The sequence below is a fragment of the Oncorhynchus mykiss genome, chromosome 17 (assembly GCF_013265735.2).
Source record: "Oncorhynchus mykiss isolate Arlee chromosome 17, USDA_OmykA_1.1, whole genome shotgun sequence".
NCBI classification, from domain to species: Eukaryota; Metazoa; Chordata; class Actinopteri; order Salmoniformes; family Salmonidae; genus Oncorhynchus; species Oncorhynchus mykiss.
The window spans coordinates 75,723,616-75,737,808 of record NC_048581.1 but is presented as its reverse complement, the minus strand read 5'-3'; the positions used below and the strand labels follow the sequence as shown (position 1 = coordinate 75,737,808).

General features: G+C 40.8%; 1 protein-coding gene across 2 annotated transcripts; it reads left to right on the top strand.

Annotated features, from left to right (window-relative positions):
• Window positions 1-1,032: 1,032 nt before the first annotated feature.
• Window positions 1,033-13,929, top strand: lrrn1 (leucine rich repeat neuronal 1). 2 transcript variants are annotated; one of them, XM_021569793.2, is made up of 2 exons: window positions 1,033-1,245; window positions 9,777-13,929. In XM_021569793.2, exon 2 carries the CDS (start codon window positions 10,024-10,026, stop codon window positions 12,184-12,186), a length of 2,163 nt encoding a protein of 720 aa, XP_021425468.1. In that variant the 5' UTR covers window positions 1,033-1,245; window positions 9,777-10,023; the 3' UTR covers window positions 12,187-13,929. The 2 variants fall into 2 exon arrangements, with proteins under 2 accessions (XP_021425468.1, XP_021425467.1); XM_021569792.2 differs by having other exon boundaries at window positions 1,034-1,522.
• The last annotated feature ends 264 nt before the right edge of the window (window positions 13,930-14,193 follow it).

The window sequence follows — 14,193 nt, the reverse complement described above, 5'->3', positions numbered from 1 at the left end:
GCATGTCTCCTCTCTATAATGTGGTGGAATGCATTGGGATTATGGTGCTTTAAAGTGAAGAACACTTAAAGATACAATCCAGGATCTTCAAAGCTTACACATTTGTAATTGAACATTGAACCTCTGGAGCATCACTGGAGCACCTCTGGAGAACAGGCAGTGGGAGAACGCCAAGGAGGGAGGGTTCTTTTTCTTGATTTTTTCTTGTGAGAAAGTCTGCTCTCTTTACATCCATCCATCTCCTGCTCGCTTTACATCCATCCATCTCCTGCTCTCTTTACATCCATCCATCTCTTGCTCTCTTTACATCCATCCATCTCCTGCTCGCTTTACATCCATCCATCTCCTACTCTCTTTACATCCATCCATCTCCTGCTCTCTTTACATCCATCCATCTCCTGCTCTCTTTACATCCATCCATCTCCTGCTCGCTTTACATCAAGGCTTTATCATGAAATCAAGTAAAGTGACATTCTTGAAAATACATTTGACCATTTTGACATTTACAGACCACGGTAAGGATTGTTTGACAGAAACGGCACAACATTTAGGTCTACTCTATACAACATGACATGGATTGCTTGGAGTGTAAAGGGGCCAATATTGTTCTAATAAATAACAATTTTGTTTATTCCATGTGTAACTCTGTGTGGTTGTATGTGTCGAATTGCTACCCAGGTCGCAGTTGCAAATGAGAACTTGTTCTCAACTAGCCTACCTGGTTAAATAAAGGTGAAATAAAATAAATGTAAAGAGAGCAGGAGATGGATGGACGATAGAGGTAGAAGAGCAAGTATTCATGCAGGCAAGAAAAGCAACAAATTAATGGGTTGCATATTAAACAGCTCTAATTAGAGGAACTTAACAACAGCAAAACAAAGAGGTACACTGTCTCCCAACAAAAGCACCATTTCAGACGTCAAGGATGGAAGAGGTGTGTGTGTGTGTGTGTGTGTGGGGGGGGGGGGGGCGTTCTCCCACTGCGCAGACCTAGCGCCTGCCTATGTTCGCGACATAACAATCCTCGAACAGATGGTGCTCTGCTTGAGCGAGAATGACCAGCACCATCCAGCAGCCAATCGGAAGCAGCTGACTCGTTTGGACAGCGGTTCTCATATTTTCCTTGAAGGAGCACTAGGTTACGGTCGAAGAGGAGAATATCCGCAGACAACTAGTCAGTGAGGTTGCAGGTGGCGTTTCGAAGCGTTTAGATGTCTCTACAATCTACACCATGCTCTCCTCAAGGTTAGCCTACATGGGAACCGTGCCTGAATGAATATATAAACGACAAACCGCTGAAAATAGGCTACCCGTTGCTGCTTGAATGGAATAGATTAAGAAATGTTTTACACGATAATATTAAAGGAATCCGATTAGGCTATATATGTATTTATTGGATTTATTTGTTGGGTATGTAGGTTATTGACGCATAGAGGTGAAGGCTATTTGCACAAACCTTAAGTTACTGATGTCCAAATAAACGGGATGCAACTGAGAAGAGAGGGGCTTGCATGTCAATGAGGTGAGCCCTTATACTTCACTTGATTTATTTTGTATGAACAAAGTCAGAATATATTAAACTGAAGCTGCTTCTTCTGTAGCCTGCTATATCATCTTTCGAGGTATTGTGCAGTAGTATGAGAACAGGTGGATGTGAATGTTATGGAAGCAGGAACTCTGTTGCCGGACACTTACCTCCACAATAAGGTTGTGGCCAGGGGGTCATAGTATGCTATCAATTTTTCTGGAAATGTATCATTTTCCCTAACAAAATGGTATTTGTTTGCCAACAACATACCGTTACTGCATCTCTGCAAGGGCTTTATGTGCATGGGATGGAGGGACACACTGGCAATATTATACGAAGGAATAACTAATAGGCAATCGGTTTCTATAATAATGTCATATTATAGGCTATCTATATAATTAATAAGGAGTAGCCCTACGACTACTCTGCATCTGCTGTTCTATATCTGCATTTATAGTATTGTGATTTGGCTATATCCCAATCAGAAATATTACATTTTCAATCTCAATGCGTCAAATAACATGCTCGGAAACAAACTTTGATCCTCCTGCGGCACCGCTCACCGCTGCAACGTTGCAAAAATGTGATTTGCATATACATGTGAATGCATGTGGGCAAATGTCTCGATTCTTCCATTATCGGCAGAATAAATCGAACAGGAGACAGGTCTTCAAGAAAAAAAAGTCAAGAGAACGGGGTTATAAAGAGGGGCAGGGAGTGGGGTAGCCTATTGTCATTTTAAGAAACGCCTCTGCCGTTTTGCAGCTGTTGCTCCTGTGTAATAGCTGAGGTTAACTCAAACTGTTGTCTCAGAAGCTTCTTATTCACCCTTTGAATGTCCAACAGTGTTAACAACACTAAGGCTAGCCCATGGTAGTGAAACAGTATCTTTGGCACTGTTTTAACCCTCTTGTTGTGTTCGTTTCATGTTTAATTAATTCTGTGTTCCCGGTCCAAAATGACCGCCCCATTATAGCTGATTATAAATCCATAATAATACATATATTGTCACCTAATGTTGTGTTAGATCTTTTTACCAACTTAAGTTCTTGTGAACATTACACATTTTGAACTTCTATTTTCTATTCATGGCCTGTAGGCCTCATTGACCTGAGCTCATAGAACTTGTTTTTTAGTTTAAAAAAGCATAATACATGGATTATTTTTTACTATAACAAATACTCAGATGAAACATATTGTGCTATTTATAAGAGACTACTTTGTGTCAAAGTTTACAAGGAGTCTCTCCTCCTAACCAGGGTCATGATCAAATATATTACAGTATGTTTCAGGAGTCTCACACACAGTATATCGTTTGGATCACTGTGCTGCCACAGAATGAACTGTGAGCAAGGCCTCAAAAAAGCTTTATAAACCAGAGCTGCGAGAAAAGTTCTATATATTATTGAAAAAATGTTGCCATTGTTTGTGAGAATGCCAACAGGTGTGGTTCCTGTGGGGCGAATATTCTATTGGGGAAATGTTCCCGTGGGGGTTGCCATGGAAGCCAAGAAGGGGAGTGAGGTGTGTGTGTGTGTGTGTATGCTCAAATACACATGCATGTGGGGGTCTGGGAGAGGAAGTGTGAATGGGCATGTGCCTGAACTCAATTTTATACACTAATTGTCGTCTCACCCATTCATCTCTAATGACCGGTCATATTTGACCAGGAACACCACAGGTGTACAAAAGTTAAATAAAACACCCAAAATTGAATGAAAATCATCAAAATGTATTTTGTGTGTTCGGATGCCCTGTGTGGACAAAGTCATGGAACTTTGTGACAATCAGATTAAATTAACTACATTTTTCAGAGAGAACTGGTTGGTCCAATTTGACCGGAACACAGCAGGAGTGTTAAGGAGTTCAGTTGTGTTATCAGTCAGTCTGTTAAAGTTGTAATTCGTTAGTATCACTTAGATACAGAGTTCCATTGTTTTATACCCTGTCATAAATTGGTTGCTATGGTATCAAGTTGCCTGTGCTATAAGTACCAAATCATCACTTTGCCCACTGAGCCTCGGTCAGTGTTGGCAATACGACATAGACACTGAAAAATAAAGTGTTGAGTATGACCTTTTCTTACAGCAGGTCAAATAAAGAGATGTCATCCTAAAGACAACACTGGACCTTGTTTGGAGCCCTATGTGATATGTTGAGATACAATCTCATGTCAGATGGATCTTGAGAAACAGACAGTGAACAGCAGGGACATCCATTTCTCAAAACTCAAAGTATTAGGAGGGGAAGAGGAGTGGCAAGGTGCCTGAAGAAGGTTTTGGCTTTTTTTCTTTCGGTAAACCCTGTGGGCATAACTCCCCCTCCAACAAGCACACACACACACACACACACACACACACACACACACACACACACACACACACACACACACACACACACACACACACACACACACACACACACACACACACACACACACACACACACACACACACACACACACACACACACACACACACACACACACACACACACACACACACACACACACACACACTCCTTCAACTCATAGCGGTGAGAACCGTCTGTGACAAAGGCCTGATAATAGGGTGTGTGTGTCTGTCCACCAGGTAGGGTTATTAGGAGACATTGAGAATACTACAATGTCCTCCACCATGGAGAAGAGAGTTCCCTTGGGGCTGGGGAGAGGGGGGCTGGGGATGGAAAGGGAGGGGAGGGGGGAGTGAAGGTGTTGCAGCTCATGCTTCTCCCATTATTCTTGTAAAAAGGGTCAACACATTAGGATCTCAGAGGTAAGGCATGGTGCAGGCTAGGCAGCTGTTAAACTAATTATGTTCTCATAATCTGCTGAAGGAATCATTCTGTGCAGAGTGTAACTTTTACAGTGGGCTTATGGGCCCAAACCCCCCAGGCTTAGTAGTTGGACATTGCTGTTGTATTTTGTATTTTCTCAGTGCGGAGGGCACAGGCCACAAATACAAGCATACATTTCAGGTAACACTTCCCTTTACAGTATTTTTATTACTGGAAAGACTCAACACTCCTGTCTCACAGATAGTTTATTACCTCTGCAGAGGTGTAAAATGAAGAGTTAACAGTCCTTGGTTTGATGTAGGTGAATTTATCATATTCTAATCTAGACTACAATCAAAATGCAGCTTTTCGTGTTAATGCTATGGACATGAAGCAGCTGAACCCTTTTATGCAGGACATAACTTCAGTCTTCAGCCAGCCAGCTGTCTCTGCTTGTATTATACTGTATTCTGAAACAACACACGTTTTCCCCCTTAACCCTCCTGTATGTAGTAACATATTACCCCTCTACCACACTTTTAGGGGAATATAGTTATTTTAATCCTTTCTGGGGGGGTTTATCTTCTGTGGTAGTTACCAATTATCTTTGCCAATCCCAGCCCACCAGACTGTTCGCCTCTTAAAGTGGTGTAAATGTTCATGGGCTTTTAGGAATCAGCATGACAGATTCAGCGTTTTTTTTAAATCTTGGACTTTATGTTTGCACTACTCAAATGAATCAAAAGAGTGTGTGGAAAATCTAATTTCTAATTTTATATTGGTCCTTGTCACTTAATCATAAAGTCACCATAGGAAGTTTTTCCTTGAGTGTGAGTGTCCGTTTAGAAGAGCCATTTGTGATGGTGGAGAATTGACTTATTCGATTTATTTGGTTTTCCCTAAGGGAAGCCTTATCTTGGTTATGTTTATTATGTCAGAATTATGTGATCGGATTGTATGTCTTCTATTGCTCACATCTCTGGAAGGATTACGCCCTGTGAACACAGGATTGGAAAAGTAAACACCTTTCTCCTGGGGGAAAAAAAGGATTTCGCTCCTCAGCACATATCAAAGACCTGCTGTCTGACAGCCAGGGTACAAAGCAAATCATTAACCATAAGCATTCAAAAATAATCCTGTAACTCAAATCTTTATCAATTGTCAGTTTGTATTCATGTATTCTTTGCATAATTCTATTTGATCTGACAACTAGAGGTACTGAAGTGAAGTGAACTATTAGATGTTGCTGGACATTCTCTTCTGTTTGATTATGCAGGTTTTATTGTAATGTATAACTATATAACAAGAGTATAGCTAACAATTTAATCCAAAAAACTCTATGTTGTTAGTATAGTATATGTAGTCTGAGATTGTGTACCAGATATTTATTGTGCTCTTGTCCCCTTAGGGTTTGGTTGAAATACTGTGTATGAATGAATAATTTTTCCTTACATACCTTCCTTTGTTTAGTTTAGATGAATGTGAATAGACTCACACAATACTGCATCATTAAGGTAAATATGCAGTGACTTCAACCTCACTTCTATTAGACCTATAGTAAACTGAGTACAGTCCTTACGGAAACCAAAGAGAGCACAATTATTGTCATTACCATCTATTCAAAATGATTACATCGAATGAAAGCCAACATGGAAACTTTTAAATGAAATAGAAAATCATTCTGTAACATTGACCGCAATAACTTTTTTATTGGTGTTGAAAACACATTTTGTTCGAGACTGTTTTGCAAAAGAAATATGTCCCTCCATTGGACCCATAAGTGGTGGAAGTGGACTTTGTGTTCTTGACAAAGAACATTTTCTGGATTTACATGCCATTTTTGTTGTCACAGCAGGCAAGCTATGACTACTGTACATACCAGGAACCATAGATCCCCAAGAATCATGTCCACCAGGGAGTTTTGCAGTTATATGTCCTGTGCTAAAGTAGCATTGAACCCATATGAATTCATACACATACTCCATCTCAATAGTACTACAGACACCTGTGATCTTCAAATCACTTACCCATAGGATCACATAGTTTACTGTGACTACTGTAAGGTTAAGTAGGTTAAGTACCCAATTGGAAGATACAAAGAGCTTTCTGTTTCCTTCCATGTTGTGTTGTTTTCTTCCCCCTGATGTGTGGATGTGGAGGCCAGGTTTCAAGGCTGGTTTCCTCTGCATGCTTGGTTTCCTCTGGCTCTGAGCCCTCTGTGGGCTGTGTCAGGGTAGTCTCAACGCAGCTTTACAGCTGTTTATTAATACAGCATCTGCAAAGTTCACAAGCTCTCTTCAACTGTATTGTCATGGTTCCAGACACTAATTGTCACGTTCTGACCATAGTTCTTTTGTGTTTTCTTTGTTTTAGTGTTGGTCAGGACGTGAGCTGAATGGGCATTCTATGTTTTGTGTTTCTATATTGGGTTTGTTGTTTGGCCTGATATGGTTCTCAATCAGAGCCAGGTGTTTGTCATTGTCTCTGATTGGGAACCATATTTAGGTAGCCTGTTTTGTGTTGGGTCTTTGTGGGTGGTTGTCTTCTGTCTTTGTGTCTATGCACCAGATAGGACTTTTTCGGTTTTTCACATTTGTTGTGTGGTATTTTGTAGTGTTCACGTTTATGGTCTTTATTAAACATGTTGAACACTAACCACGCTGCATTTTGGTCCTCCTCTCCTTCAACGGAAGAAAACCGTTACACTAATGATACTCCCACCCCACTTAGACTTTCATATACATTTGTTAAATGTCACCCCCCTTGTAAAACTGAAATTTTTCCAATATAACTATTTTGATACTTGTGATAAATGTCACTGTTATCTCTGTCCGACATTTCAAAATGGAAACACTAACATTGGTTTTGTGTACACTGGTTTGGACTGTTGTCAAGGGAACCTATGAGAGCATGAAATAAACAAAACAAATTGTGGTTGAGTCAATATTGGATTTATCTATGGGTTTAACCTTTGGCTTAGACCTTCATTTGAAGCTTAATGACAATATTTAAACTAAAGCCTTTTTTTGGAATACAAAGTCTTAGATGAAATGATGCCCTCGTAAATGTTATCTCTCACACTGAAATGGTCCCTCTAATGTGGTTTGGAGTCATGGACAGAATCTCAGACTAACCCCACTAACCCATAGATATCAGATTTAAACCAATGGTATCACTGGGAATCCTTTATCCAAAGTTTGTTAAACATTTTAGGGTCCAGTGAGCATATTTTGAATACTCTAAAACAGAGTTCCCCAGCTGGCGGCCCACGCATGTTTTTGGTCCCAAGTATTCCGAGCCAAAAATAAATACATGCTGAAGTTGTCCAGCATTTATGAAGTTGTTTATTATTTTTTTTCATTGTTGATATGAAATACTGCAAAAACACCAGGAAATCAGCTCCAAGTTATTTACATTTTTGGAACTCTGTTCCACACACAATAGGGATTGTATACAAATGTAAGCGAGGTTTTAAATTATAATGTTTTAGTCAAATATTACATCTCAGCCTAGTTGATGATCCTTGCCCTAAAACCTCAGGATTTAGCAACTTGATTTATTTTACTGCAATTTCCTTTTGGAAGCAAGGCATCCTTGGCAGACATTTTTCGCTTTGCTGTATTTTTGATGCACTGTTGACTACATCTAAGCCTATTTAAGCCTATCAGTAATGGCTGTTTATAAACAGTGAATAAACATGATGAGGTAGGTTACAGACATTTGTAGTTAAAGAACACAGTGATCTCTATCTCTCCTGAGGGTTACATTTCCTCAAACTGATTTCTGACTCCACTAATCCTGATGGGTCAAGTCAATCTTAACCACTCACTCTGCCTTAGCATAAGAAACATGTCTGTATTACAAGTATTTCACCCCTTATTTCACCCTGTCCCGGAAGAAAAATCCCCTGTGCAGGAGGAGCTTGAACTTGTTTCATGTCACCCTTGCTCTGTTGCCAGACAGTTTTGCACTCTGATGAATACGCAGCGCTCTTCTTTCAAAGCCTCTTAGCAATATCTTCTTAAGTGAGTGTTGATCACAGATGTTGTTTGGTTGTAAGGCCTATGGCACTGTAGTACTAATGTATGTCTCTTCCATGGAAAGGGATACACTCTTCAGTAAATTCACCTAATTAGGTTAGGGGATTTCTCAGGGAGTGTTGCTCAGATTATAATGCCATACAGGACTCCGCCACGGTAGAACCAGCTAGCCTGGATATGGTGGCAGACCTTTCTGATTCCAACCTCCGCATTATATACGTTTACTATAAAAACAGAAAAGGTTGGTACTCATAGTAAAGAACTAATGTAAACCCTCTTCTCAGTTCAAATGGTCCTAATGCTTCAGTAGTTTCAGGGAGGAATCAGTACTTATTGATTTCCACATGCCACTTTCAGAACTCAATTACAGAGCCTTGTAGTTGCTCAAGTGTGCATATGTGCCAGCCTCTCCTCGGAAATCACTAACACTCTTTAGTGACGGTAGCAAAAGCTTAGGAACCAACTCAATAGTCAGTGAAATCATTATTCTGAAGAACATTACCACAATAAAATTATATTTTAATTGATATAACATATTCACTTTAGGTTTAAAGGTATTGTGGCCCATTTGTTAGAGTCGGAACTATAGTGCTATATGGGATGGCAAGATGCCTGGTGCTCCTGTTATGAGCTGCTCTTCTCCAGACTAGACCGTTGGGCCAGATTCTGGCTTCACAAGTCCTTCTCCTAAAATCTCTCTCCTTGGATAAAAATCATTCTGGATTATCACAATTTATTTGAATAAGTGACTGTTGAGGCTGAAGAGAAGTGTGAGGTATGTTCAACAAAATGCTGTGCTTGCAATGCTCACTGAAGGCTTCTCTCAGAAACACCCTAAATATGTTCAAAGAAATCCATCATATTTCTGTACCAAAACTAGGACACAGTGGACCCTTCATTAATAATCTAGGAACTTTTTATTTTTTTATACTTACGTATCTCAGAGTATTTAATGATGTGTGAAGAAGCTAATGATCTATTCCTGATGGGCCTATTGGATAGATGAGAGCGCTCAATGGAATTTGATCTTTGTCCAAATATACAAGTTCTGATGGGTGTTTTTAGTATTATTGTACATGCATTAAAACGAGCTGATTTCACATTTTTCCTCATAACTGATGATGCTGCATAATTCATATTAACAATCTCTCAGATGAAGATGTAAACAGAAGGCTTGCTCTCAACATCATCAGGAGCTGTGTTACGATCATGTTTTATTTAACATGACTGACATGTAACTTTCGGTAATATTATGTGACTGGACGTATGATACAGTGTACCCTTACATATACCCCTGACAATAGTTTTCATCAACTCCCTTTGTCTCATACATATCATTTTGTTATGCTATTTGTGCTCCTTTGTGTCCTTGTGTTAAACTAAACTATAGTGACTCAGTCTTTTTTTTAAATTTTTTTGTCTTTGTTTTACAGACTCACCTTGCAGTCCTGAGGTATTGATGAAAGAAAAACTCTGAACAGTGGGAGACTCACTGTAACACTGGAACTGTTTCATTGGAACCCCCTGGGCATATTTTTCCATCTGGATCATTTTAGAGGGATTCACCTACAGGTCAACACCCCCTCTGGTTAATGACAATCACACAGCTCCCTCCAAGTTCATCTACCCCTTCTGGTGTCCAACCCTGTGGGTTTAGACAGGTGAACGCAGACAGACAGCATGGCTAGAGGGAGGTTTATCTACTGTCTACTAGGCCAGTTGTTCACTGGCCTGATTCTGTTTTCCGTTGGACTATCCTCAATCCAGAGAGATAATGATTGTCCCCAGCAGTGTGTATGCGAGATCCGACCCTGGTTCACCCCTCAGTCCACCTACAGAGAAGCCACGACGGTGGACTGCAATGATCTCCGTCTCACACACATCCCAGGCAACCTGTCCAGTGACACGCAGGTGCTCCTCCTGCAGAGCAACTACATCGCCAGGACCAGTGAGGAACTGGAGCAGCTATACAACCTGACAGAGTTGGACCTGTCTCAGAACAACTTCAGCGGCATCCATGACGTGGGCCTCAGCAACATGTCCCAGCTCACCACCCTGCACCTGGAGGAGAACCAGATCACTGAGATGCCTGACTACTGCCTGCAGGACCTCAGCAACCTGCAAGAGCTCTACATCAACCATAACCAGATCAACATTATCTCCCCCAATGCCCTCTCTGGCCTGCACAACCTGCTCAGGCTCCATCTAAACTCTAACAGGCTCAAGGCCATCAACAGCCGCTGGTTTGAGTCTACTCCCAATCTGGAGATCCTCATGATCGGGGAAAACCCTATAGTTGGCATTCTGGAGTTTAACTTCAAGCCTCTTGTAAACCTGAGAAGCTTGGTTCTGGCTGGAATGGATTTAACAGACATTCCTGGAAATGCCTTTGTGGGACTAGATAACCTAGAGAGTCTCTCCTTCTACGACAATAAGCTAGTCAGAGTTCCTCAAAACGCTCTTCAGAAACTACCTAACCTCAAGTTCTTGGACTTGAACAAAAACCCTGTGCACAAAATTCAAGAGGGGGACTTGAAGAACATGCTGAGGCTGAAAGAGCTGGGCATTAACAACATGGGGGAGCTGGCCTGCATTGACCGCTTTGCCCTTGATAACCTCCCTGAGCTCACCAAGCTGGAAGCCACTAACAACCCCAAGTTCTCCTACGTGAACCGCCAGGCCTTCCGTGACCTCCCCGCCTTGGAGAGTCTCATGTTGAACAACAACGCCCTTAACGCCCTCTACCAGTCCACTGTGGACTTCCTGCCCAACCTGCGTGAGATCAGTATCCACAGCAATCCCATGCGATGCGACTGCGTCATCCAGTGGATGAGCTCCAACAAGACTAGCATCCGCTTCATGGAGCCCCTCTCCATGCTCTGTGCCATGCCAGCCAAGGTCAGAGGGCAGCATGTGAGGGAGGTGCTCCAGCAGGACTCAGCAGCGCAGTGCCTGCCGATGATCTCCCACGACACATTTCCCAACCACCTGAACCTGGACATCGGCATGACTGTGGATCTGGACTGCCGAGCCATGTCCCAGCCCGAACCGGAGATCTACTGGGTCACGCCCATGGGGAACAAGGTGATGATAGACACCATGTCTGAGAAGTACAGCCTCAGTAGCGAAGGAACGCTACGCATCTCTCACATCCAGGTAGAGGACTCTGGCAGGTACACCTGTGTGGCACAAAATGTTGAGGGGGCAGACACTCGGGTGACTGCTGTTAGGGTGAATGGTACTCTCTTAGACAGCACCCAGCTGATGAAGATCTATGTGAAGCAGACTGAGTCCCACTCTATCCTAGTCTCCTGGAAGGTCAACTCCAATGTCATGACCTCCAACCTCAAGTGGTCATCTGCCACCATGAAGATAGACAACCCCCACATCACCTACACAGCCAGGGTCCCGGTGGATGTCCATGAGTATAACCTCACACACCTACAGCCTGCCACCAAGTATGAGGTGTGTCTCACCGTCTCCAACATCCACCAGCAGACGCAGAAGTCCTGTGTCAACGTCACAACGAAGCATGCAGCCTTTGCTGTGGAGATATCCGATCAAGGCACTAACACTGCTCTCGCAGCTGTCATGGGAACCATATTCGGCATCATCAGCCTGGCCTCTATGGCTGTGTACATTGCCAAGCGGTGGAAGAGGAAAAACTACAATCACTCCCTGAAAAAGTACATGCAGAAAACATCCTCCATCCCACTCAATGAGCTCTACCCTCCCCTCATCAACCTGTGGGAGGTAGACAGTGAGAAGGACAAAGAGGTGTCCTCCTCCTCAGAGACCAAACCCAGCCAAGTGGACACTACACAGAGCTACTATATGTGGTGATAGCTACTGGGTCGTTCCACCAATTCGGTGCCTTTTGAGAAGTGTAACTTGGTAAAAAAAAATGTTTGATTTCACCTAATATTATCATTCTGTCATAAAGAGCACATGTTGAACTTCATTAAAAACACATTTTCTCATCTCAAAAGGTTAAATATAAAATTACTATGGTAAGTGTCTATTAAGTGCCAAATAAAGTAACAGGGTTGACGGTAACAGGGTTGACAATTTCATCTAATATCAGCCATAAATCCCCTTGTGACAGGGGGAATGGAAGCGTGTTGTGTACAACAGGGAATGCAAGCTTCACAACAAAATTGAAGTTGTTGAAATATTTCTAGCCTGTCTATTGGTAACATGCTCAGTTTTCAACCCGCTCAGTTTTCCACCCTCTCAGTTGTCCACCCCAAAACTCCAGAGAATGGCCAAAAAGAGTAGAAGCAGCTCACCTGCTTTTACACTTTTTTATATATACATATATATGTATATATAAAAGGAGAGTTCAGTTTACGTAACAAGGTTGACCTTAAAAATAAGGGACAGATGAAAATGAATCACTAATCACATTAAATAAATAATAATCTTTTGAAATGACTTTGTCAAAGTAACAATAGCCAAAAAAAGTATAACTTTACAATGATGGTGAAAACTTGGAGAAATGTTGGGGTTAAGTGGGTTCAAATCTTCCTAGAAGTCAGGTCACCGAGGGGGCACAGAGGGTCATGTAAAAATGCTGATTTTTTTTTACTTTACCAATTCTTTATTCATATGGAAAATCAGATTAATTTAATTCTCCATGTGGTCTATATTAATAAAGGGCACTTCATTTAATAAACAGAATTTAAAAATTAAATATTGTTCCACAATTTCTACTTAAAATATCAAAGGGATGCAAAAGGCACTCATTTCGTGGAATGACCCTACTATATGGTGAAAGACACTACATGTGGGGTAAATCAGAAATAATTTTCTTATAGGAGCACAAGGACATTTCTTTCGCTTCTTTGTGTGACAGTAATATTACTTGTTTTTCTTCTGTTTTCTGCTTTGCTCATATGAGGCAAAGGACTGACTAGTATTTCAGACTTTTTAGCATAGCACATTGCCTTTCTTCTCATGCTCCCTTTTTGACACTCAATATGACAACTTTGTTTAGCTCCCAGGACTTGGTAGTCACTGTGCTTTATTTTTAGTACTTGTTTTGATAGCACAGCATGGGTATTGTAAAGGATTCAGTCTGGATCAGCTTGCAGGAGCTGGAATTGGATCCATTTAGATTTCTTTCTCTGGCATTATTCTTAGAGAATGCAATGTTTTTTTCTCGTAAAACAGTTTAACTGTTAACTGTTGTGCACTGAAATATATAAACCAATTTGTCTATGGACTCCAATATAAGCTGACAAAGTACGTTTAGACTAGATATACTGTCTATTGAAAAACGTTAGCAATCGTTCTGTAATGTTGTATCAACTATAATTTGAACAACTTTTTTGACATTAGTAAACATTAATTTTTTATTTAGAACTTAAGTTTGCAGAGAAAACACTGTAAACCAGCAATATAAATATGAATGTTTATTAACTTGGTAAGTAGACATAAGGCTTTTTAAATTCTCAGAATATTTTATTTCATTTTGCTAGAATCTGTCAACGATCACTGATTTTGTTGTGATTTACACACGCAAATATGTTGTATATTGAGGAACAAGCAAAAATAAAATGTATTTTCCTCATATTTTTTATACGATTTCCAGGCCATGTGTCATTATTTGCAGGCTATGCTATGTCAGATATTTAAAACAGGAAAAAATCTACTTTAGAAACATTTATTTATTAGTATGCACTAATTTACCATAATTCCATATGACTATCAAACTTGAATAAAAATGAAAACATCCTCTGCGGGGAGATAAAAATGTGTTTTACAGGATGACATAATGTCAATCAGTTTGAGAGTAGGTGTAGGCACAGTGTAGATTGTGTTAAAGAGAGTGAAGAGATATAACGACAG